This window comes from Marmota flaviventris, chromosome 9, assembly GCF_047511675.1.
Source record: "Marmota flaviventris isolate mMarFla1 chromosome 9, mMarFla1.hap1, whole genome shotgun sequence".
Lineage (NCBI taxonomy): Eukaryota > Metazoa > Chordata > Mammalia > Rodentia > Sciuridae > Marmota > Marmota flaviventris.
Genome location: NC_092506.1, coordinates 17531506 through 17556325, shown reverse-complemented (window position 1 = coordinate 17556325; position 24820 = coordinate 17531506). Strand labels below are relative to the sequence as shown.

At 35.2% G+C, this 24820-nt stretch overlaps 3 protein-coding genes across 3 annotated transcripts; all 3 read right to left on the bottom strand.

The window, feature by feature from the left end:
• Window positions 1-486: 486 nt before the first annotated feature.
• Window positions 487-1401, bottom strand: LOC114093779 (olfactory receptor 4C11-like). The gene has a single exon (XM_071617080.1). The coding sequence runs from the start codon at window positions 1399-1401 to the stop codon at window positions 487-489; it is 915 nt and encodes a 304-aa protein (XP_071473181.1).
• Window positions 1402-8269: 6868 nt separating this feature from the next.
• On the bottom strand, window positions 8270-9211 carry LOC114093808 (olfactory receptor 4C15-like). Its single transcript, XM_027936721.2, has one exon. The coding sequence runs from the start codon at window positions 9203-9205 to the stop codon at window positions 8270-8272; it is 936 nt and encodes a 311-aa protein (XP_027792522.2). The 5' UTR covers window positions 9206-9211.
• A 14406-nt stretch (window positions 9212-23617) lies between these two features.
• LOC139706969 (olfactory receptor 4C15-like) lies at window positions 23618-24565 on the bottom strand. Its single transcript, XM_071616951.1, has one exon. It carries the CDS (start codon window positions 24539-24541, stop codon window positions 23618-23620), a length of 924 nt encoding a protein of 307 aa, XP_071473052.1. The 5' UTR covers window positions 24542-24565.
• Window positions 24566-24820: the final 255 nt, after the last annotated feature.

Sequence of the window (24820 nt, the reverse complement as noted above, 5' to 3'; positions counted from 1 at the left end):
AAGATCCTTGGGGAACATACATTTCTTGGAGTAACTTTGGTTATTTACTGTTAAGCCAGATAATATATGACATAGATTTAAGAGTACCAGATCTCATTTCCCAAAAAAAGAATGTTAAAAATAGATGTTCAGAAAGAAAATAAAGAAGAAAATCCCAATTACAATAGTGCGTTAAAGAAATAAAATTATAGAAACAACAAGATCTGGCTCATAAAGCTTCAAAAAGGCAGGGGAATCAATTCAGAGAGCAAAAGTCAGAGGGCTGGTGCACCTCAAATATGGCTGCACTTGGTAGTCTGTCATTTTAAGTAATATTGTCCTAAAATAAAATGGGTACATGCTCATTCTGCCTATTTTGCCAAATATCCTACTGGAATAGAATTATACAATAACATTGGGATGAGGACTTTATTCTTCTCCATTGTGCAATTTTACTTAAGTTATTGTAGAATTAGTAAAAAGTCTTCCATTTTTGGCTGCCTTGAATCACAGTTTGTTGAACCATAACTTTCTGATGGCATTTTTGACTTCTGAATTCCTCAGAGTATAAATCAGAGGATTGAGCAAGGGTGTTCCAATTGTATAAAAGACAGCCACCATCTTGTCCATTGGAAATGTGATTGGAGGGCGAGTGTATGTAAATATACATGGAACAAAGAATAAGATGATCACAATGATGTGGGAGGTGCACGTAGAGAGGGCTTTCCTTCTTCCTTCGGCACTCTTATTGCTCAGAGAGTGTAAAATGAAAGTGTAGGAGATAAGAAGGATTATGAAACTCACCATGCATATGGCCCCACTATTAAACACTATGAGTAGATTGATGACATAAGTGTCCATACAGGCAAGTTTCAATAAAGGTTGCAAATCACAGAAATAGTGATCAATCACATTGGGGCCACAAAAGGGTAATTTCAAAGCCAGGAAAATCTGTGCTGAAGAATGAATACAAGAACCAACCCAGGCCAGAATCACCAACGCACCACAGACCTGTTGGTTCATGATGATTGTATATCGCAGGGGCTTACAAATGGCCACATAGCGATCAAAGGACATGAGGATGAGAACCAAGGTTGCCATACAGCCAAAAAAGTGAACAACAAAGATCTGTGTCATGCACTCATTGTAAGAGATGACTTTGTTCCCAGATATAGCATTGATAATCAATCTGGGGGCTGTACTTGTTGAAAAGCAGGAATCAGCCAAGGATAAGTAGAAAAGGAAGAAGTACATGGGACTCCCAAGTGTCCGGCTGAACCGAATGGTTATCAAAATGAGTGAGTTTGCCAACAGAGTTGCAAGATAGAGAAACAAGAAGACCACAAACACTATTTTCTCCTTTAGAATATCCTGTGTTAACTCAAATAGAATGAACTCATTCTCACTGTGATTCAGCTCCATGGGTAGAGTGAGTAGAGAAAGGACACAGCTGAGAAATGATTTATCTGCAAATAAAATTGATACAATGATAATTTGGCAGTAGATGTGAACTGTACTCAATGAGAACTTTGTAGTTTCAAACAACATAATACACTGATTCTCCCATTTTTTCATGTATTATAAAGAGTAGGATTTTTTAAAATTGAATCCCTTACTTTAACCATAGGCATTGATGCCAGCTCTTCTTAGGTGGGACAAAGAATATTTGGGGGGAAAGAAGAAAACCTACAAGTGATTGCGCTCTCTGCCAATGTCTGAGAGCTAATGACTATGTAGTAGCGCCTTACTTGTGTCATCTTAATGTCTTAAAATTTTCATTTCTATAAAAATTTAAGATTTTAATGGACACATATTTGTACACAAATGCGTATGATATATATGTGTAAATACTGGGAATGCATCTCAATTATGGAAACTGTTATCTATATATAATATCAAAGTGTACATTGGGGATGTCCTCTTGAGAAAACATGTTTTTTGATATGGACCTCAGTTTTTGCCCATTGTTCCTCTTCAATGTCTTGACCAAATTACGTTTTAATATGAAATTATTTCTTCAACTTTTGAGTTACCCCAGTCCTAATTTTAGTTTCATTTTCAGTCAGCACACATATGAGAATATGATATATGAATAAATCATTAAGGTTGAAATTATGAATCTATGAATTTTCCCCTTTATGATTTAACAAGTTATCTAACTTTGGGAGTTATCATCTTTATTCTGTCTCATAATATTCCCAGCACTTATTTTAGTATGAATTCTGAGATAGTCTACCTGTGTCTGATTAATTGCCAGTCCATCAATGAATTAAAGAGCACTATCACATCTGTCACCAGACCCCCTCAGATCTGCAGCCACTACAGTAGGGCATGGAAAGATGTTCTCAAGCACTTTGCCATCATGATGGAGGGATTACACACTTCCAGTTAAGATAAATAATTACATAAAAATTACACACAGCTTTATGCAATTCTATCAAATATCCCTTTCCCAAGTCTAAGTAGCCTTAGAGAATGAGTTAATGGGGTAGTAAAATTTCAAACATTAGAAATAGTGGTAAAGCTTTGTCTTAAAAATCTATGTTCTCATTCAATACAAAGGCTGTTAGAAAGTCCTGGGGAAATGATGGTCAACCACGCTGTCCAGGCCATGCTATTTTGGTTTATTTTAAATAAGAGGAAAAAAAAAAGATTTGGAAGGCAGCACTTTGACAGGCTGTTTGCATAAGCTCAGATCAATACTGCCTCAGGTTTTTTATTGAAACCAGTCATTATTTCATAAAACTCCTGAACTATCCTTCCTCTCTGATAATACCTTTGGGGTATTACCACAGTAGTGGAGCATACCATTTACTCTTCTTTAATTTTAAATTTTTATTTCTACCCATTAAAATTTTAACAAGTTTAAATCATATCTGGACCCAAGACCCTTCTTTATTTTTGTCTAGAAATAAACATCTACCTCTATTCCCTTTGCTTTGATATTACTATTCACTTTGTGTTGATGTGAATAAAATACCTCATATTACCTATTTTCCTTGTTTCATTACCTTATAGCTTAAATAGAGGTTCACTTATGTTATTTCCTTTGACACGAACATTTTCTTGCAAGAAAAGTATGTCCATTAGCCTTGTTATTTTCTGGGTATGAAATTCGACCTGTAACCCAGAGAGTTTTATTGAGGCAAAACAAGAATGAAATGCTGCTACTAAATAGGGATTCTCTTTCCCATCCACCTTACCTGTCATATAAAACAGCAAATCCCAAGCATTCATGTCATTGTATCCTCAAAAAAGAGAAAACTTGAGCTGTCAGAAGATTCCAGTTGATTTTTAAAAAAATTTTCAGATTTGATCCCAAAGTCAAGTTCTGCAAATTCATGATGAAAAAAATATCAAAATACAAATTAGATAGCTAATGAATGATAGTGAAAGGGAAAAGGTCATAGACTCAATGAATTAGAGTAGGAAACAGGAGACTGATAAGTGAACAGATAGCTGCAGAGTTGTGAGGTAGGAGAAAGAAGATCTGGAGAGGGGAGGTAAAAGGGGTTTGTGACCCAAAATTTCACCATAAAGCTCAGCCTCTTTCTCTCCAACCCACTTGACCCCAAACCAGGGAGGTAAGGTGGTGGTGCATTTTGAACAAGGATGACCAAGTGTCCTGAAACTCCAAGTGTATGGAGAGTGGAGTCCTATTACATACTTTGTTCCAGAAACCACACCACTGACATTAAACTCTTCAAGTGAGATGATCCCAAGATCAAAAGTTCTGCCATGCTGGGCTCAATGTATGGTGCTATATTATTCCACCCTCTGTGAGCAGAGAGTTGCTGAAGAAATAGTGTATGTTCCTGCTGAAGCTAGGAAGATTTTTAAGAACCCTGGAAAAGCATCACTCTTGTTTGGGAAAATACTCCCTAGAAGTTCTACCTTTCATAGAAGACACAGTATTCTTGACAGTCTTGAGAAAGCGATGTGAAGAGAGCATTTCAGATAGATTAAAATCCTTACCTTTTTTTCTGTTAAGCAAACAGATGCTTTCCAAAGAACTTCACCTTTCATTTACAGGAAGCTGAATCACATGAAGCCTGGGTACAGCTTTCTATCATAGAGGTTATGGGATGTGGATAGAGTATGTGGAGAGGGGACTCTACATGTGGACATATTACACATGGTTCCTCCCAAAGCCCTGTGTAAGATGAAAACAACAATTTCTACACTGGAGCATTGAAGAAAGTTGTAAAACTTAGAAGTTTCTTAATTTGTCTCTTGAAAACAGTGTGAAAGAAACTACCCCTGTGCTCTGAGAAACCCTCTGAAACCAGCTATTTTTTTTTTTTTTTACCAGTTTATCTTTGGCAAAAGTGTAAATAAACACATTTATTTTTATTACACTGGAAATTTATAGTAATTCCACAAAGGTTTTAGAAGTGTAAGGCTTTTATCCTCAGGAGCTCTAAGAAAGCCCTACTCCCAGCAAGTCCCAAAGGACGTCAGTGAGTTACCTTGTTGACTGTAGAAGGCAGGCACTGTAGAAAAGTAGTTAAATTTCAACTTGATATGAATTGCAACTGAGAAAACCATGCTCACCTCTTTTATGATTGGCTTAAGTTAGTCTCTTTTGGAAACATGAAATTCATTGAAGCCAGTTAGATGTTGGTGGACATGAGCCCTGGCCCCACCACATCCACTATCTAAATTTAATTAACTACATTAATATTTTCAATTTCCAATTTCATCTTTTGCAAAGGTCAACTAATAGTAATATTTATTTTCCCCATTTCTCATCCCATCTATGTTTTAAGCCAGTGTAGAGAGAAAAAAAGGGATCAGAATTATTGAATACTTTTCTTATGAGTTTTTCTCTTATTTCTAAAGATATATTCTCTTCCACACAAGGAAGAAAGCCAGATCTTTTAATTTAAATGTAATCATAAACTATTATAGTTGGGACATTATGAAATTACTTTCCTAAGATGGATGGAGACCAGGATTTGCTACCTAGTGTCCTGCCAGTTATGCCATTGCCTTTGAGATGCCTATGATGAGGTTTATATCAGAAATTCAGAGTGAGAGTGGTAGAAAGAAGCAGGAGGCAGATTGCAAAACACTTCACACTTTAGCTTGTGTGTCTGAGCACCAACTAGCAAGCAAGTGTCTGAGAGAAACATCTTAGGGAAAATAATACAGTCAACCTGGCCTTTAAAAAAAAATTACAAATAGGCTGGAAGAATTTTGAGAATATTTTTTTTGTTGTGTCACTTAAAGCTTTTAGACCACAGCTTCTGCACCAGTTAATTGGGAGTGTGAAGACAAATTTATAATTTTATCATTTTCCACTATACAATTTTATAAAGACTTAAAGATATAACATAAAACTAGTAATCTCTGACTCAGAAAAAATGCAGAATTATTTTGTTCTTATTAATCCTTCTTCAACATGAGGAATTGAGGTGAAAAAGTGAGAGAAGTCTCACTCAAGGTGACAAAACCCATTAGTAACAAAACATGCTTAGAATCTAAATCTCACAACTATGAGTCTAAAGCATTTTTAAAATTATTATTATTTAATAACATATTTATAGTAATGGCATAAGATTTCTTGTCCAGCAAAACAAAAATCAGTCAATTAGGCAGAGCCTGGGATGATTTCACCAAGTCCCTTCAATCTTCGAGTGAATTCTGTGAAGGCTCATTTAATATTTCTTGTGGATAGAAAAGTTGAGATACCTAAGGACTCCACATAAAGCCAAACCAGGGTACCCAAGGTTTGACTGAGGGCAGTGAACTTTGGTCATTTAGTCATGAAAACTATGCAATTCAGAATAGATGACAACTGATGCTTGTACTCTTTGTATTATTATTATTATTATTATTATTATTATTATTGTTATTATTTGGTACTAGGGATTAAACTCAGGTGTGTCTCTCTACTGCTGAGCCACACCCCTAGCAATTTTTCTTATTGCAAGTTTTATTTTTAAACAACATCTCACTAAATTGCTGAGTGTGGCCTTGAACTTGGCCTCCTTCCTCAGATTCCCAAGCCACTGAGATTATAGGTGTGTGCCACATGCTCAGCACTCTTTTGTCTTTTGATCCATGTGTATGTATCTCATGTAAAATCTCAGAGTGAATTAGGACCTGACTTTAAAATTTGTTCACTTAAAGTTATATCTTACTAAAGTTAGTGTTCCAATGAATAATAAAAAAAATATTCAGATCAAACCTAATCAATAAAATGGAAATTTGAAGCAATAATTATTTTACTGAGATCCGAAATAGCTAAAGATCACTGAGAAAAACTTTTATTTTTTCAAGTGATGAATGGAGAATGAAAAACTATTATAATAAATAATTTAACATAGAGGAAATAACTAAAAGTAGAATTTATTTGAAATATCCCCTTCTAAACTATGTCAAAGGGTGACTGTAGCTTGTATCAACATCTGCAGGATAATGCCAGCAATGTCTATATTCACTTTGCAAACATTTCATTAAGTTAATATTAGAGATGGATTTAAACTTTACTAAGGGAAGATATGTCATCCATTCATACAGTCAATGTCTGTTTATTAAAACAGAGATGCCTCAGTGAACCTAAGAGAAAAAAAATCCTCTACCTCATAGCTTACAGTCTATGAAAGGAGACAAACAAAAATACAAGTATACAAATTATATGGAGGGTGAGAGAGTGATACAGATCTCAGAGAACAGAGAGGTGGTGATGAGGGGGCTTAATGAAAGCCACAGTGCAGAGTTCTGCTTTTTAAGATGTAGGTAATGTGAGATGCAGAGAGAATGAGAATAGAATGGATGGAAGAAGGGTCCAAATCAAGAAATATGTGCAAAGGCTTTGAACTAGGAGATGACCCTGGTGTTCATTGAACGTAAAAGAGCCCATACGGAGGGAAGGTGTGAGAAAGAAGCAGTCACAGAGGTCACAGTGACCCAAATTGTAGAGTCTGGGAGGTCACTGCCAGGACTCCCCCTTTTCCTCTAAGGAAATGCAGAACAACTGTGAGATTATGAGCAAAATCATGTTTTCATATTACCTATGAGTTAATACAGCATCTTTCCTGAATCATTTCCTGTTTAAAGGTAGAAACCCACTCTTGTTCTTTCAAATATCCAGAAACATTTTCTTAAATTTCCACTTTTTATATTGGCAGTGTATTCCTGAAAATTCATTGACTAATTCTGGTAACTATAAGGAGCCAACTTAGTGGTAGCCCAACAAGATCACTGAGATGAGTATCATCATGCCTAAGCAAATCTACATAGAAGACACCATGGAGATCTAAAGCCATAACTATTATTAGGAGAAACTGAAATATGTCAGTACATAGATTTGTTCCAGAAGCTACATGGTAATCTGAGATTAACTATGTTAGCAATAAGAATGACTTGTTTATCTACATTTAAATTATCTCTTTATTGATACTTATGCCAATAGAATTATTTTCACTTGGTAGTCAAAAGTCAAGAAAATTAAAAACATACAAATTGAAATGTGATCCTTTTTTAAAATTGATGTTTTACTCTCTGGTGCCTCTGGCTACTATTTCTTCTGCAAGGGGAGGAAGTCACAGCCCTATGTACACATCTTTAGGAAGGCATTGCTGGTATAGTGGTGCTTCAAGAGTTTCCTTTGACTGCACTTGAATAAAAAATACTGATTGCTGACTCCCATATGGAGTGTGCCCCTCTGTCCCCCCACAACAGCTGATTGGTGGTTGTCTCATATCTGAGAGGAGCTATCCATAGGCAGAACTGGACCAATCAAATCCTATCTCCCAGGAAATGCAAGAAGGGACTCAAAATTTGCAGCCCACACTGAATGTTGAAGTCACCTGACAAAGGAAATCCTTCAGTAGAAGTTTTATGAATCTCTACTCTCTGCTTGACTTGAGTCCTTCAACAGTCACTAAGATCATTGTCATCAATCTTTTATACCATGAAATAGTGTGAGTAAATTTCTGTTATTAATACGCAGAATATTTTTGTCTTTCCTCTGCAAAGATTTTGCAAATAGAGTGAATGGAGAGCAATCAGTAGGTAATTTCTCTTCTCATTCTTCATTTCTTTTATTTTTAGATTCTAAGGAAGCATACAATTCAATTATTTAACTTATATATGAAATATCAAGTTGCCAGCTCAGATCTGATACCTGAAGTGAAAGTAAGGATCATTTTATGACCCATACATGAAGGTTTTTCTATAAATGTATATTACCATATTTCTATGCAAAGAAAATCCTACAAAGTTTTTATCAGAAAAAAATTACTTATTAGGTCAGAAATTTAATTTTTAAAGTGTTTAATATCTACCTTTCATCAGAAACTACTACCAACCTCTTCCACACTTTCCTCATGGAATTTTTTACTTCCTTATTCCTCAAAGTATAAATCAAAGGATTAAGCAAGGGAGTTAGGATGGTGTAAAATATGGCCACCATTTTGTCATAAGGGAAGGTAGAAGGAGGTCTTGCATATACAAATATGCATGGGACAAAGAACAAAACCACAACAGTAATGTGAGATCCACAGGTGGACAGAGCTTTCCTAAGCCCCTCAGCACTGTGTGTTCTCAGGGAGAACAAGATGACGCCATAGGATACAAGTAACAAGGAGAAGTTGATGATGCAGATTAACCCACTGTTGGCGATCACCAGAAGGCCTAGGACATGAGTATCAGTGCAGGCCAGCTCCAGCAATGGGTAGAGGTCACACATGAAATGATCAATGACATTAGGTCCACAGAAGGGCAGATGGAAAGTAAAGAGAATCTGTATGATGGCATGCAAGAAGCCCCCTGTCCAGGACACCCCCACCAGAATGCCACAGAGCCTCCAGTTCATGATGGAAGAGTAGTGCAAGGGCTTGCAAATGGCCACATAGCGGTCATAGGCCATGGCTGTGAGAACAATTACCTCTGCTCCAGCAAGGAAGTGCTCAGCAAAAAGTTGAATCATGCATCCTTTATAGGAGATGGTTTTTCTCTCATACAGGGAGTCCACAACCATCTTTGGTGTGATGACAGAAGAGAAGCAGGCATCCAGGAAGGACAAGAATGCCAAGAAGAAGTACATGGGGGAGCCCAGCAGTGCAGGGCTACAGAGGATGGTCACTACAATCAGCATGTTGCCTCCAACAGTTGCAATGTAGACCAACAAAAACACAACGAATACTATTTTCTGAACTCTTGGATTATTCGAAAGGCCCAGGAGGACAAACTCAGTTACAGTACTCTGGTTTCGCATGATTTCCAAGGAAAAGGTGAAGGTAAAACTGTGATCGTGAAAACATATAATTTAGATAAAAAAATTTCTTCAAGCTATTTGTAATATTACAGTCATCAACTAGTTGCTGCATCATTAGGTGGACTTATCTCGAGTGCTTTCGTTATCACTGAGAACATATTATTAGATATTTATTGAAGGCTGTTGTACATCAGGCAATATTGAGGTATAGATAAATTCTTGTACACTTTAAGAAAACCAGATTTTCAACATGGTGGAGGAGTTACTTTGTCAAAATCCAGCTTTAACCATTATGTAGGAGCTGCCTCTTGTATTTGTTGAAGGGCATTCTGAAGCCACACTCAATTTGCAAACAAAGAAAGCCTATTATTTATTAATTACACCTTCCATAGGCATAGAATGAGGCAGGGATGAGTAGCCTGCCATGCTTGATTAGGGGACTGCTTCATCTACCAATAGAAGAAAAAATAAGAGGCAGTTGAGGTGGCTCCTGACAACCATAGATGCTCCTCAAAAATTTCTTAAAATCATTGGAAAGAATTGGTTCTGTGAATGAGAGGATTCATTCTTTATAAAACAGAAAGATGTATAATACAGTGCATAGCTCTACTATATTTGATGCATGAATACATACAAAGTTTTGAGATTTTACTCGCCATTTATCATTTAAAAAGGTGAACAAAGGTTAACAAAAATAATGTCTGTTTTATGCTGAATAAATGGAAGAGTGCAGGGAAAGCAATTGCTTAGGACCCACAATCTGTGTGAGGTTTTATTATCCCTATTTATTGTAGAGGAATATGTATTTAAAGCTTAATATGAAGCAAATAACAATGCTTGATTTACAGTTATAACACTGAATCTCTAGCTCCAAAATTCAGTCCTCTCCCAGAAGATCAGCAGAGGAAGCCTAGGACATTTTCTTTTCCAGCAGTAAGTTCAGGGAAGCCATGGTCTCTACAGTTTTGGTCCACCTTAAAGTTTAAAGCATATTATTTCTTTGCTCATGTTTGAATGAAGAATATTGAGAAAGGCATCAGAGCCATCATGAAGAGTCAGCAGGCACTTGTCCAGCTACCTGCAAATGCATATCGGCAACATGTAGTGAGGAAATAAATAACTGGGTGAATAAAACTTAGAGTCTTGAGACTTTATTATTATATATGCATTATTTATACATGTGACCCTATCTGAGCAGATATAATCCTTCAAAACACATGGTTTCAAATTTATTTGACTTTATTGTAACATAGAAATGTTCATAAGCAGCTTATGCACTCATCTCCAAGGATTATAATGATGGTCAAATTTGGTAATATATAAATATAAATGATAAAATGTTCTTACTTGAAAACAGGTGTTTTACCCACAGGAAACTTTTCCATGATTCTCCAGATACATACTCGCAACTCTTGAAATCATTTGCTTCTGGTTGACACAGCTTCAAAAGGTGACTGTATTCTCACCTGTGCATATGACAGAATCACAAATAGCATTTGTGTCTGTGAATATTTATATGTACATATATGCATACATATGTATGTTTTGTTGTTAAAATACAGGAATAAAACCATAGTTGGCTTTATTTGAGAATGAAAAATGGGCCTATATATGACTTCCTCATAAAGACAACAGAAACAAATTGGAATATTAATAAAGCTAACATGCACAAATGTATGTCATCTGCTAGTTTGACAGCAGCCACTATCACTGTGATTTCAATTCATTCCTCACTGAGGTCTGCAACATGAGCTCTGTTTCCACTGTGAGCTCTGTATCCACCGCTCACATCTTATCACTAAGGAAACAAGAGTATAAAATAAACCCTACTAGGTCACTGACTCAGACAACAGCCCTAGAAGATCAATATGTAATTTACAGGAGTCAGTTTAGCCAAACTCATGAAGACCTGGTTTCCAACTTTCTGAGACTAGGTTAATTATAGCTCTCAAAAAATCTAAAAGCCTCAAGTTTATGCTCTATGAATGAGTTTAATAGGAAGGGCTACTCACCTGGTTCTTGTGAGAGTCCAGTGAGGCCATCCACTAGAAACATCAATGCAGTCAGAAATGCAGATAGTGGGGAGGGGCCAGAATGTCCTGCCACAGCCAGGGACGCAGAGCACAAATGACAACCTTTGCTCCTGACTCCTGTCTCACCTCGACAAGGCTAACCAGTGCTTTTCCTCTTATTGATTTACAAAGATCAAATATTTGATTATTGTTTGCAGGGAAGAAATGATACTTTTTAAATACACAACAACTTTAAATGTCTTTAGCTTTCCTTGAATGCATTACTGTGACCCTGAGACCTACCTGGTTCCATTCCTGTTTCCTGTACAAAGAAATCCAAACTGAGTGAAAAGTTAAAAGGAAGACAAGTCCCTATGTTAGTTGGATAATTAAGGAACTCTTATTTATTCATTGTCTCATCATCTTTATCTGGAAGTGTTTTAAGAAAAAATACCATTTTTTTTTTTTTTTGGTTAAAGATTCATCAGATACAAACAAACCAACACTTTCTTTTTTCAAGTACAGAATTTCCAAAATTAGTGCTAAAACTTCAACAACAAAGAGTATAGTGTGCTCATGTTTTTGACCACAAATTTTGTGATTTTAGATCATTAAAAGGTAATGTCTTAAATGTACTGTGCTTTTCTGGACTGAATCCTACCATGCATAGTAGTGGAAAATTATTTAAATATAGACAAAGTTTTGTGTTATTACTATTATTATTATTATTAAGTGGTCCCAGGGATTGAATCTGGGGCACTTAACCACTGAGCTACATCCCCACCCTTTTTTTTTTTTTTTTTTGAGACTGTCTTGCTATGTTGCTTAGGGTCTCAATAAGTTGCTAAGGCTGCCCTCAAACTTGTAATCCTCCTTCCTCAGCCTCCTGAGTGGCTAAGATTACAGGCATGCACCACCATGTCAGGAAAAGTCTTGTATTATTTGCTGACATCTCTTAGTCTTGACAAATGTGCCCATGGTAACATAAGAAAACAGAATTAAAGGAAATTAAGTGAGTATCATATTAGAACCCTCTATACCATCTTATTTCTATTACTTTAAAATTATTCCAAATAAATACTTGAGCACAAAGACAAAAATCTGTTCGTTTTCTGTCAAAAAGGTAGCAATCCCAACTTCATGGTTAATAGCTTTGTGCTACTGAATGACCATCATGCCTAAGCTTTCTGATCCATAGAAAGCATAAATCTAAAGGAAGATGTGAGTATTCATGTCAGCAATATTTTAAGCAATGTCTGCATAAACAAAGTGAGATAAAACTGAACCAGTCATAAGAATAAAATACATTTATTAAAATCATACTTTAAAAAATGACTCCTGCTCTAAAATGTAAACAAAATTTATTCATTCTTTAATACTGCTAAAAAAATATAAATGATTCCAGAATTATAAGCACGTTTGTATTGCTTATACTAGTAACCACAGACATATAAACTTACTCTATTAATGAAAAGAGATGTAGAAATTTTACATTGGAAATTTATACAGTGTTAATATTGGCAATTAAGAAATATCTAAAATATTCAGCAATTAAGATGTCCATATAAATGAAATTATTACAACTTATCATAACTTGATACTATCAATAAGACATTAATAACATGAAAAAGTATAAAGCATTTTATAAGTGAGAAATGCAGACAAAAAGCAAACACTGATTATTTATAAATATTTTAAATATAATTTTATAATTTAGAAGGGAACACATAACAATGAAAGATATTTTATTTGGAAAATGTGTTTTGTTACTATTGTAGAAATATTTAGAATTAAGTATCAGGATTAAAAACTGAAACATCAATTTTACTTAAAGTTCAGAGATAAAATATGAGCTTTATGGTTAATTTATATGCACAGGTGGAACTATTAGGCTAACATACCATAGCATCTTATATTTTAAAATTTTAAACTATTGAAAACTTTCCAAAAATGACCACATTATGGACCAACCCTCTCTAACCTATATATATTCTTCAATATCAAATTTAATTCCATATTATGATGTAGGTAACAGGTTACACTGTCCACATTTCTCTTAGAACACTCCTTGTTCTCTCCTTCCTTGACACCATACTCTTGAATATGCTGGCACTGTTCCTGAGATTACTTAGGGGTCCCTCAAATCATGACTTGTGGCTAGTAGCCACCTCCTTGGGCAGTGACCTTGGAAGTCGGCCTCTCTGTGCCCCACTATTCACACTACTCACTTTTTTTTCTTCCTAACAAAAATAATTATTTAGCAGCAAAACTAATTTTCACACCAACTTTCTGTGAATAATATAATTTATGGTTTAAATTTTATTATTTATATATACATACATATATTTGAAAATTGTAAGAGAAATCTGTAATTAGGATGTCATTACAGGCAGTATTTTTGTGATTGTACTTCAAGCAATAAATTTCAGATAATTTATATGCACATGGATGTACATATCAGTCACATTTTCATATATTTTATTAAATAATTATGTTACTAATTTAAAAATAAATAAAAATCCTATCTATAATTATCTTTTAAAAAATACCTTAAATTTAGCATATATTTGATCTAGGATTCTTCTTCACCAATTGAAGATATATCTCTTTTCCTGCCTGGTTAAACATTTCCTTCTGATTAAACATATTCCCTTTCCTGGCTATCTAATATATACATTATTTTCAGATAGCTGGTCCTTTCCTTTGCCCTTAGTATAGTTGTGCCGATTTCCTTAGATGTCTCAACATTTATATTTAATGTGGGTGAAAAAATATCCATTCTCTGCTGGTTTTCTTCTTAACAGATGCCTGAATTTCCTTCTTTTCTGTTATCTTAGTGATTTAGCTAATGGTAAGGGTGACACCAAGCTATGATGCTTAGTCCTGAAGTAGTTCTGTACATCAGTCACTTGAACTTTCCTGAATAATTTTGCAACAGGAACCCAATGCAATCTATGACATCAAGCAGACTTAGCAAATTACATAGTTAAATCAGAAGCTTTCATTCTGTCTTATGAGTCCCTGTTTTTTATCTTTAATTTCCTTCCCTTTGCCATTTGTTAGTTTGAGGTTATAGAAATAGTAAGTTTTGTATTCTCTATCAGTATCTATGATTGGCACAATAGTACTTAAATTTACCAAGCTCCTACTATTGTACTTTAATACAGATTCATAAAATTCACCTTATAATCTAAAGCATTAGGATGGGGGTTAGAGGATAAATGAGAATGTGTTTAGAAGGAACAAATAAGATATAATTGGAGAAATAGAGGGGAAATATTCATTTGAATTTCTGAATCATTAGTTTTTACTCAAAGGTAAATAGGTGAGTATGGATTTCTTTAGACATGAAGCAATAAGAGTTCCTAAAGCAAAGGAAAGGAAGAAAAATAAGAGATAGTTTTGAATTCTGTAACAACTGTTGTCTATGGGGTCCTTTCAGATGTCAAGTGCTCTCCTCTAAGCTCCACCTGCATTGTTTCATCCCTTAATGCATCTGTTCATCTTGATACAATCCCCACTAAAGATGAGGAATCTGGGGGCCAGAAAGGTTATGCAGCTAACTCAATTGTACACAGCTATTAAGCAAAAGGACATTGCATGGCATTAACCATGAGAACATAACCACAACACCTGCACTTTGAAGCACTATATCATCATTGAAAATCCTTTTTAAAAATTCAGAAGTGTGAATTAGAAATCTCACCATGCACAGTTCCTTAAACATTCTGGTAATGGCCAAAACGTGATGTTCTTTTTTCCAACTCTTCATTCTATATCTAAGAGAGGAAGAGCATCTTTGGCCGTCGAGATGGAGAATGCTTCCAGTGCTGTTCAAGTGCTGCCTTCACAAGGTCTTAGAAAAAAAGAAAAATGAAGTAAAGCTTCTGCCTTGGCTTCTGATTGGAATTTAAATAGGTTTCCTGAGAGGGCAAGAACTTTGGAATTGCTTCTCAGTCTCCCCAGGGCTTGGAATTTTTCTATTAGCCTGATTAACAACACACTTTTGTGTGGCTTTTCACTTGCTAAAGCATTTATAAAACTTTTATGTCCCTGCATAATAGGAATTTTTTTTCCTTCTTTTTATTTTTTAATTTCTCTTGGGTTAATGAAAGATGTTTTCATTTCCTATGCTATTCAGGAATAGAGTACAGTGTATAAGAGATGGAATATAGTATTTCTGTGCAGTTTTAGGCAAAGTACTCTTATATTACTAAGTATAAAAATTGAGTTCTATGATAAGAAATCCTTTCATCAGTCCATGAAGAAAATACATACTGTTTGTGGACTAAGATAGCAAGGAGAGAAAAGCATTTTACAAAGAAGTATCCATATGGTATTCATTCATTGATTTTTTTTTCTTAAAAACTGATCTGGAGAATCCATGACTTCAGAACTAAAAATCCAATTTCTACAGATTAAAGTATTTTTTTTTTCTCTTTTCTTTTGAAAGATGATAAGGCAGATCTGTGAGATGTAAGGGAATACAGCATGGAGACCAATGCTTGAGGGTAAACTCAGAAGCAGCTTCTGAAGATCCTTTAGGAAGACCCACAACAAACCATTTGCTACTATTTTTATTTCTGTTCCTCCCCAAAGGAAAAAAAAAAGAATCAGAATGACTTATGAAAAAAAAAAAAGGTTCAGAAGCACCAATGTCAATAGTTCATACTATTAAGAAACAAGTGTTATTCTTTTTAAATTGGAATTCTACATGTGAGTAACTACACAGAAGAATTACCTGACATGGATCACATTCCTGGTTAGGATGATATTTCAAAAATGCCAGTCAGTCATAAGATGCTACCAACATATCTGGACTTCAAACTATACTACAACCTCCTCTTTAGTCTTTATCCTGCTTTGCTTAAACTTTTAGTCTTTGTTTCTGTTAGAAGAATATAATTGGATAATATGGAAACAAGATCACAAAGATAGAATGGTGCAGATGGTATAATAAATATCATTTACATAGTTGTGAAAAATAAGGTGACTTTTTTTCTTTTTAGTTTGACTCAGAAAAGAAACAGAGACAGAGGGAGCCACAATCATAAAGAATGTGAATGAAATGAGATGTGCGGTAGCAATCTGCCCTTCCACAGTTTAGCCAATATTCTCTTCTTTCCCACACATTTTATGTTCATGGTAAATATAATTTATTAATTAGATAATTTTGTCATTTGTTTTTCTCGTTTATGTTTTTGTTAGTGCACTGTAGTCAGATGTAATAGTGGAGTTAATTTTGACTTAATCATAGATGCATATAATCTAGTTTGCTCATTTTCAACTCCAGTACTGCCACTTTCCTTCCGCTCTTCCTTTCCTCCTGAACCCCTTTCTCTGTTCTACTGGTCTTTTTTCTATTTATTTATCATTTTCAAATTCCATCTTCAAGATTAAATTTAAAAATTTCAAAATGTTCCAAGAGACAAATCATTTAATTTTTGGACAATTTCATGTTTGTTTTTAAGAATTTTTTATGACTTATTTTTATAGCAAAATGTAAGTAATAAACTATGTGCTGAGATTGGGTAAACTCAGTTCCCTAATTCTTAGGACTTTTTTTTTTTTTTTAATTACCAAGGCCGCTTTTCAAACACAGGCACATATCCACACATATTTTAAAACTTTCTAATCAATTTCTGTGAAAAGATGTTTTGTCATTATGAGGGAAATGAGTGGGTGGCTATAAATTCATTAAAAAATGATTGATGGTAAAATCAAGACCTCTTTTGTGATGTGCAGGATCAGTCAAATGTTCTTACAAGAATAATCCTTGTATAATCAGCAGTGTGTGCAAAATAATAAATAATTGGACTAAAAAGTGTATTTTTGAAACTCTTGAAACATTTTCAGATGTAGTGATTTATGGATAAAGATTTACAACAGTGAGCAACCAGGAGGTATGAATCAGAGAATGTGAAGACTCTTCCTACTGAGCTGGCATGTCTCCATCATGTCCAGAAAACATCTCTTCTTTTTCTCTGCAGAACCTGTTATGTTGAAATAATGCCTCTGAAGCTCCTGTACTACCATTCTTAAACTGCATTTTTCATCACACTCAAGACATCCCTATAAGGATAATAGAAAGAGACACAGAGAAAAGATGTAGAGGCAGGAAAGATTACAGAATGGCAGAGAGGCCAAACTGCCAAGCTTTATTTATATCAATAAGTTACTTTAGGTCATTGGCATCATTATTACATATTGTTCATTGTATCACTAGGCAGGCTACAGACAGTAACATTATGCAGCTTATTCCTCAGTTACACATACTAAATTGGAATGTGTAATGTTAGGAGCTTTGTGTAGCTCTCAAGAAAGTGGATTGTATAAAGTTACTGTTATATGGACAGGTTTAGGCTCAGTGAAACATTGTGGTTGTCTAACAAGATAATTCCTTTATTCCCAGGAGTTATGTGCCTGATATCAAGTTCAAAGCTTATAAGACTCTAGCACAGAGCCTCCTCATGCAGGGAATTTCCACAACAGCTAGACATTGTACATGTATTAGTTATCTTACTAGCTCCTAGAAGAAACTGCAGGGCATTCTAAGGGTGGGAAACAGAATGCCTGCTATCCCCAGGAGTTTGCTCACCAGAAGAATGCTTCCCTATATATTTCCACAGTCAGAATCCCTACACATCCCATCATTTATTGGGCTGCAAAGATTACTGTCCTCCAGGGACTCTCTCACATATACTTTCTTGATAATGATCACAGACATAAATACAATGATCAGAGTATGGAAAAAAATGTGAACAATGAGTCCTTTCTTGTTCATGCCAAATTGGACTTTTAGAATGTTTTAGTACAAGAATAAAACTACACATTCTGACCACATTATTCCTTGAATTCCTTAGGCTTTAATCACTGCCTGCCATAATGTAATTTTTATTGAATGTGTCCACAGCCTTGCAGCCACACACCGCAACAAGCAGAAAGAGAGGGGTCAGATAATTTAAAACCATCCAAACTTTAATTTAGATAATCATGTTTCCAACTAGATGCTAACATATACAAATAAACTCAGATTGAGAAATGTGTTATCTCAGTGATCAGTATGTAGTCTGAAGCCACCTTCTGTCAAACCACATCCCACTGCCCAATAAGGATCTGACATTCAACCAGGCCCTTGATCTTTACCTACAGAACATAAATGATTCTAGAAACTACCTTTAAGGTATGCTAGGAAGGCTGGATAATTCAATATGTGCAAAGCATACAGAAGATGTGGCTGTGAACTATGTACAATTGGAGTAACTACATTCATTATGATTATTAGGACTGGCTTTCTTAGGGTTAATTTTTATTTTTCAAAAATGTCAATTTCAACAATTTACTTAACAATAATACAGTTACATGTTTTAAGCTGAGTGTGGTGGAATATGCCTGTAATCCAGCGGCAGAAGCTGAGGCAGGAGGATTGTGAATTCATAGCCAGCTTCACCAACAGTGAGGCACTAAGCAACCCAGTGAGACTCTGTCTCTAAATAAATACAAGATAGGGCTGGGGATGTGGCTCAGTGGTTGGGTGCCACAGCACTGGTACCAAAACAAACAAACAAACAAAGGGTTTTAAAACATGAAAATCCTTTGATGAGTGACATAAGTTATATTGGTATCATGGATCATCCTAATTTTTCACAATGTTCAGAAGCTATGAAAGCAGCTTCAAATAACTTTAGTAAATATTTAAAAATTAATTAAAAGTACATGGCATTTATAAGATTGAAATGAGAAGAAAGAAAAAATAAAAATGCTTTCTTGGACAGATAGATAAACAAGAAAACTCTAGTTAGGCAGACTCCAAGGTTATAGAAGGAAAACTTGGAAATAAGTTATCCTCTTAACTATAGTCCATGAAAGCAAAGTTATGAAATTTTTATGTTTTCATTAAAATTTGGAGGCATAAAAACATGATAAAATTTTGATTAAGTCATCTGAGAACAAACAGAAGTCTGAATTACTTAATTGAATTTTATTGTCCTTTACAACTTAAATTACACACAATTGGACCTGAAGGTTATCTTTAACAAAGAGCTTATTCACTTTCATAAGAAAGAGGCCCACTGAAAATTTCCATCTTTCTGTTTCCTGCACTTAGTAATTCAGTGCAAAATACAAGTAGACTCATGATGGTTCTCATAAAATAAAGACTGGTGTGCAGGGCATCCCACACATGATTCCTCAATGCCAATTAATTTCTTATCAATGACTTAAAAGAGTTAACTCTCAAATTTTCTCTGTGGGGTATATGAAAACTAAACATTTTCCCTCAGCTGAAATATCCATGTTATTTTATTGTGAAAAATCAATAGACCATAAAGACTAGATATTCAGGTTAAAATGTCACAAATTCCAATATGATAGTTGCCAATCCTAGAATGCTTTCAGTAGGTCTTCACAGAGCATCATTGAGATAGTTATTTTATTTCTCTAAACAGGTAAAAATTTCAGGTATTATGTATTCTCATTACTTTTTCCAACCTCTCTCAATGTTTTGCTTCATTTCTGTCATTTTTTTTTTAAAAAAAAAGTAAACTGGGCAGAGTGGTGCATGCCTGTAATCCCAAGGGCTTGGGAGGGCTAAGGCAGGAGAATCACAGATTCAAAGCTAGCCTCAGTAACTTAGTGAGGCCTTAAGCAACTTAGAAAGACCCTGTGGCAAAAAAAAAAAAAAAAAAAAAAAGGCTGAAGATAGGGCTCAGTGGATAAGCACCTACACACACACACACACACACACATATTTAAAAATATGGTGATTCAGGCCAGGCATAGTGGTATACACCTGTAATCCCAGTGGCTAGGCAGGCTAGGAAGGCTGAGGCAGGAGAATCATGAGTTCAAAGCTAACCTCAGCAACAGGGATGCACTAAGAAACTCAGTGAGACCCTGTCTCTAAATAAAATACAAAAAGGGATATGGATGTGGCTCAGTGATGGAGTGCCCCTTATTTCAATCCCTGGTACCCCCCCAAAAAAAAAAAAAAAACATAATGAAATAGCTCCTACAGTTCTTACATGCACTGGTTGAGATTCTCACCATGACTTTCAAAGTTCCGTGTATCACCATCTGCCTTTCCATTTGTCCTCCTGCACTTGAGCTCATGTATGTGCCATGAGCTCTTCTTCCTCCTGAATACATTCCCTGATTACTCCCTGTTTCACACCATTAATTCTTCCTCTGCTCTCACCTCCACTCTCCATTTCTACTACGGACACAGCACCAGTATAAATACCTTCTCCTCAGAAAAGCCTTCGCAGATTGCACCAGGCAGGTAACTTACTTGCTAATGTCCTCCACTATTAAAACATGCACATATTTGTCAAATCATATAATCTTGAAGACATCATGCTCTCATTTTTACTTTAACAATTTTTATTTAAAATATTTCACGATACATTAAAACCATGGTGCACAGCTAAGGCTAAACTGAATTGGTAGAGTTTTGTAGGGAGCATCAGAGATCCAGGATGAGAACCTGTGTATTCAAATTCCATGAAATGATTCTCTAATACACCACCCCACATGCCACACAAAGCCCCATGCTCCAACCATCTAGGTGGAGCCAATATAAAATCAAGAAATCAGAAACAGAGGAGAAAAACAAAGCAAACAACAACAAAAACACTATTCTGTTCTTATGTTCTGACTGTACTAATGGACACAATCTTCAGCATGGCTCAAAGAGAATGTAAAGTTTATATGCATATTTGAAAAATGATAGTGATAAAAAATTTAAATGATTACAGTATAAGGGGAGGAGTCAGAGCCAAAGGGAAAAGAATTACATTTTTACAAAAGGCCAGAGAAGAAAGAGAATAAGGGAATCAGGGTAACACTCAAAAGTGCCAGAGTGAGTAATGATGCTGATAGTAGGCAAAGAGTAGTTTAAGAGGGAAATCCACTGCAAGACATTGGACAAAGTCAAGAATGTATCTGGCTAATCATTCCACAAAATGTCATTTCTGAAAAGTTTTTAAAATTAGGATCTTTGAAGAAAGAATAGTAGAATGAATCAGGTTTTAATACCCTATGGACATATATGACCATACAACTAGTGTGATTCTACATCATGGACAACCAGAAGAAAGAGAAATTATACTCCATTTATGTATGTTGTTTCAAAGTGCACATACTGTCATGTATAATTAATTAGAGCAAATTTTTAAAGATTAGGATCATGTTCTACATGTATTGTCTGCTTTCACATATCCAGAGACATTTTTTCTAAATTCACATCATTTACATTAACATAATGTGTTTCTGAAAACTCTTTGAATAACTACAGAAACCTTAACAGGTTAAATTATAATCAGCATATAGTTAGATGGCCTCAAAGCTTTTCAGCATTGGAATGAGCCTCACCATGCCTAAGCTAATCAATATCGAAAAAAAAAAAAAAAATGGAAAGCCAAAGCAACAATTGTTTGGGGAAGAATTTTGAATTATGTTGTTCAATAAACTAGTGGAAATGAAAAGAGTTTGGTAGATGTCTTTCAGTATTTGTTTATCCCCCTGCTGAATATTAGTGGATTTTCCTCCTTGTATAAATCTATGGAGTCCACAATAAAATGTTAGGCATTAGAATAATAATAATAAAAAAAAAAACTTGTTTGAATTTGAGCATATGATGAAGCAGACATGAATTGGTACTGATCAGTGAGATCTGGCCAGAATAGTGCTTTACCCTATAGCTACATTTCAAATCTTGGCTTTACAGATTCATAAGGCAATGGAACCAATCTAGCAAATCCACATTTCTTGAGCTAATTCTTAGAAACAAATAAACTGAAATATGAGGACCTTGGAAGGGAGAGGACATGAAGAAGCTACCCCTTCTTTTAAGATCAGCAGATGTGAAGAAAGGGAAAGGCAAAGGAGAAGCATGCTGTCATTTGTGAGCCTTGTCACACTCTTGGTCTGTTGCAGGGCACCCACATTGTCCAGGAGAGATTGCAGATTCACAGTTTAATCTTTCATGGACTTTTTTTTCCCAATGAGTGATAAATGAAAACACATGTATTTTTTTTGCATGTCTATCATGAGGAAGTAAAGTAATATCATATACTCTTATACTTTAGTGGTGGCCTATAAGATTAAATAGAGTAAAATAAAGACAATTTACTATTTTTTTGCCGACAATACTCTCCGGCATGTTATCAGTGATTTATTTTTGCTAGGGAAAAAATGAAATATTTAATTCTCAATAACTTCACTGCATATGGCACTTGACAATCTGAGTCTAACAGATATAGTAATAACAGCAAATGTATTTGTAAATTTGACTGATATTCTTATTGATTATTGCTAAAATGAGTTACTTGCACTTTGGTATACGAAATCAAGGAAATGAAAATCACCAAGTAAACTGTAATTAAATATTTTTTTGAAAATCTGCTTTCTTTTTAACATATTTTGCATTTTATTTTTAAAGGGTACATGCTGTCACAAATCTAAGTATATAGTTATGTGTAACAGACATAATAATTTTAAACTAACATTCACAAATAATGTGTGGTAATTTCCTTAGGCTTATCATTAACCTTTAAGTAGTATTTTATTTATTTATTTACTTAGTTATTTTTTATTATAATTTGTTTTATATGGCAGCAGTCTGCTTTTATAGCTCATTCTTCTGGGTTCTATTCCCTGTGCAGGGCCATGAGGAAAGTGTTCTCCTCATATCTTTAACTTTAAACTAGTACACATAGTAGTGTGGTGTCTCAGGATTTGCTTCTGATTGTAATAGAATAAAAGACCCTCATTGCTCACTTCCATGAGGAATTGTTCCAACTTCTGTACCATAGCTGATTGGTATGAGGTGTCCACCTGACTCAAGGGGATCACCCCATAGGCAGGATTGGACCAATCAGATTCTATCTCTCAAATTCAAGAAGAGACTCAACTGTAGCAGATGGTAATAGTTTTACCATTAAGAAGAACTGAAATGATGTGGGTGCCTTGAGAACTTTTCTTTCTGAATTTTTTCTGTTTGCTAACTCCTGATGTTTTACATCAGAATCACTGATTTCAGCTCAGAGAAATTGTTTTTTTACTTGAAATGTTCCTAATTTCTAATATTTTCTTCCACAAATTATTTCCTTCAAAGCTTATGAAAAAAATTCTCACAATTTAAATCACAGTTTTAATAGACATAAGAAAGTATAAAATTGAACTATCTTTGAGTTACATATGAGAGTATTAAGTAGGCAACACCTAGTAAAAGTCTGATCTCCAATTGAAAACGTTTAACTTCCCAACACAGTACAATTTCCCTTAAAATCATGTGATTTCTTTTTATATAAGAAACATGAAAAAAGTATTTGAGTGTTTATCTAAATAAATACTAAGTTTTTTATCCTTTATATTTTTAACTGTAATATATTATTTTTTATCATAAATCAACAACAGTCTTCAGTAATTTCCTCATGGCATTTTTCACCTCTTTATTTCTCAAAGTATAAATCAAAGGATTCAGCAATGGAGTCAGGATGGTGTAAAATATTTCCACTTCTTTATCAAAAGAGAAGGCAGAAGGAGTTCTTGCATATATAAATATGCATGGGACAAATAACAAAACCACAACAGCAATGTGAGATCCACAGGTAGACAGAGCTTTCCTCTGCTCTTCAGCACTGTGTGTTCTCAGGGAGAATAAGATGACACCATAGGAAACAAGCAATAAGAAGAAGTTGATGATGCAGAGTAACCCACTGCTGGCAAACACCAGAAGACCTAGGACATGAGTGTCAGTGCAGGCCAGCTCCAGTAATGGGTAGAGGTCACACATGAAATGATCAATGATGTTAGGCCCACAGAAGGGCAGCTGGAAAGTAAAGAGAATCTGTATGGTGGCATGCAAGAAGCCCCCTGTCCAGGACACCCCCACCAGAATGCCACAGAGCCTCCAGTTCATGATGGCAGAGTAGTGCAAGGGCTTGCAAATGGCCACATAGCGGTCATAGGCCATGGCTGTGAGGGTAATCATCTCTGCTCCATCGAGGAAGTGTTCAGCAAAAAGTTGAATCATGCATCCTGTATAGGAGATGGTTTTCCTCTTGTACAGGGAGTCTGCAATCATTTTTGGTGTGATGACAGAAGAGAAGCAGGCATCCAGGAAGGACAGGACTGCCAAGAAGAAGTACATGGGGGAGCCTAGCAGTGCAGGGCTAAAGAGGATGGTCACTACAATCAGCATGTTGCCTCCAATAGTTGCAATGTAGACCAACAAAAACACAACAAAGACTATTTTCTGAACAGTAGGATTCTGTGAAAGTCCCAGGAGGACAAATTCAGTTATGAAGCTTTGGTTTGTCATGATTTCTCTTGAAATAGAGTAAAACTGATGATAGAAATCTGCAAGTATAATAAAAAAAAATCAGACTAGTTTTTAAAAGTAAAACCAAAAAGCTGATATGTTCTTATGACAGTTTTGTTTTTTGTTTTGAAGTTTTGGTACCAGGAATGGAAGCCTGTGTTGCTTAACCACTGAGATACACTCCCAGCTGTTTTTCATTTTTTTTTTATTTTGAGACAGAGTCTCACTAAGTTGCTTAGGGCCTTGCTAAGTTGGTGAGGCCAGCTTTGAAATTTTGAT

Bases quoted from the DNA above. Each gene is read 5' to 3' on its own strand.
- LOC114093779 (XM_071617080.1), bottom strand. From the start codon at position 1,401: ATGGAGCTGAATCACAGTGAGAATGAGTTCATTCTATTTGAGTTAACA.
- LOC114093808 (XM_027936721.2), bottom strand. From the start codon at position 9,205: ATGCGAAACCAGAGTACTGTAACTGAGTTTGTCCTCCTGGGCCTTTCG.
- LOC139706969 (XM_071616951.1), bottom strand. From the start codon at position 24,541: ATGACAAACCAAAGCTTCATAACTGAATTTGTCCTCCTGGGACTTTCA.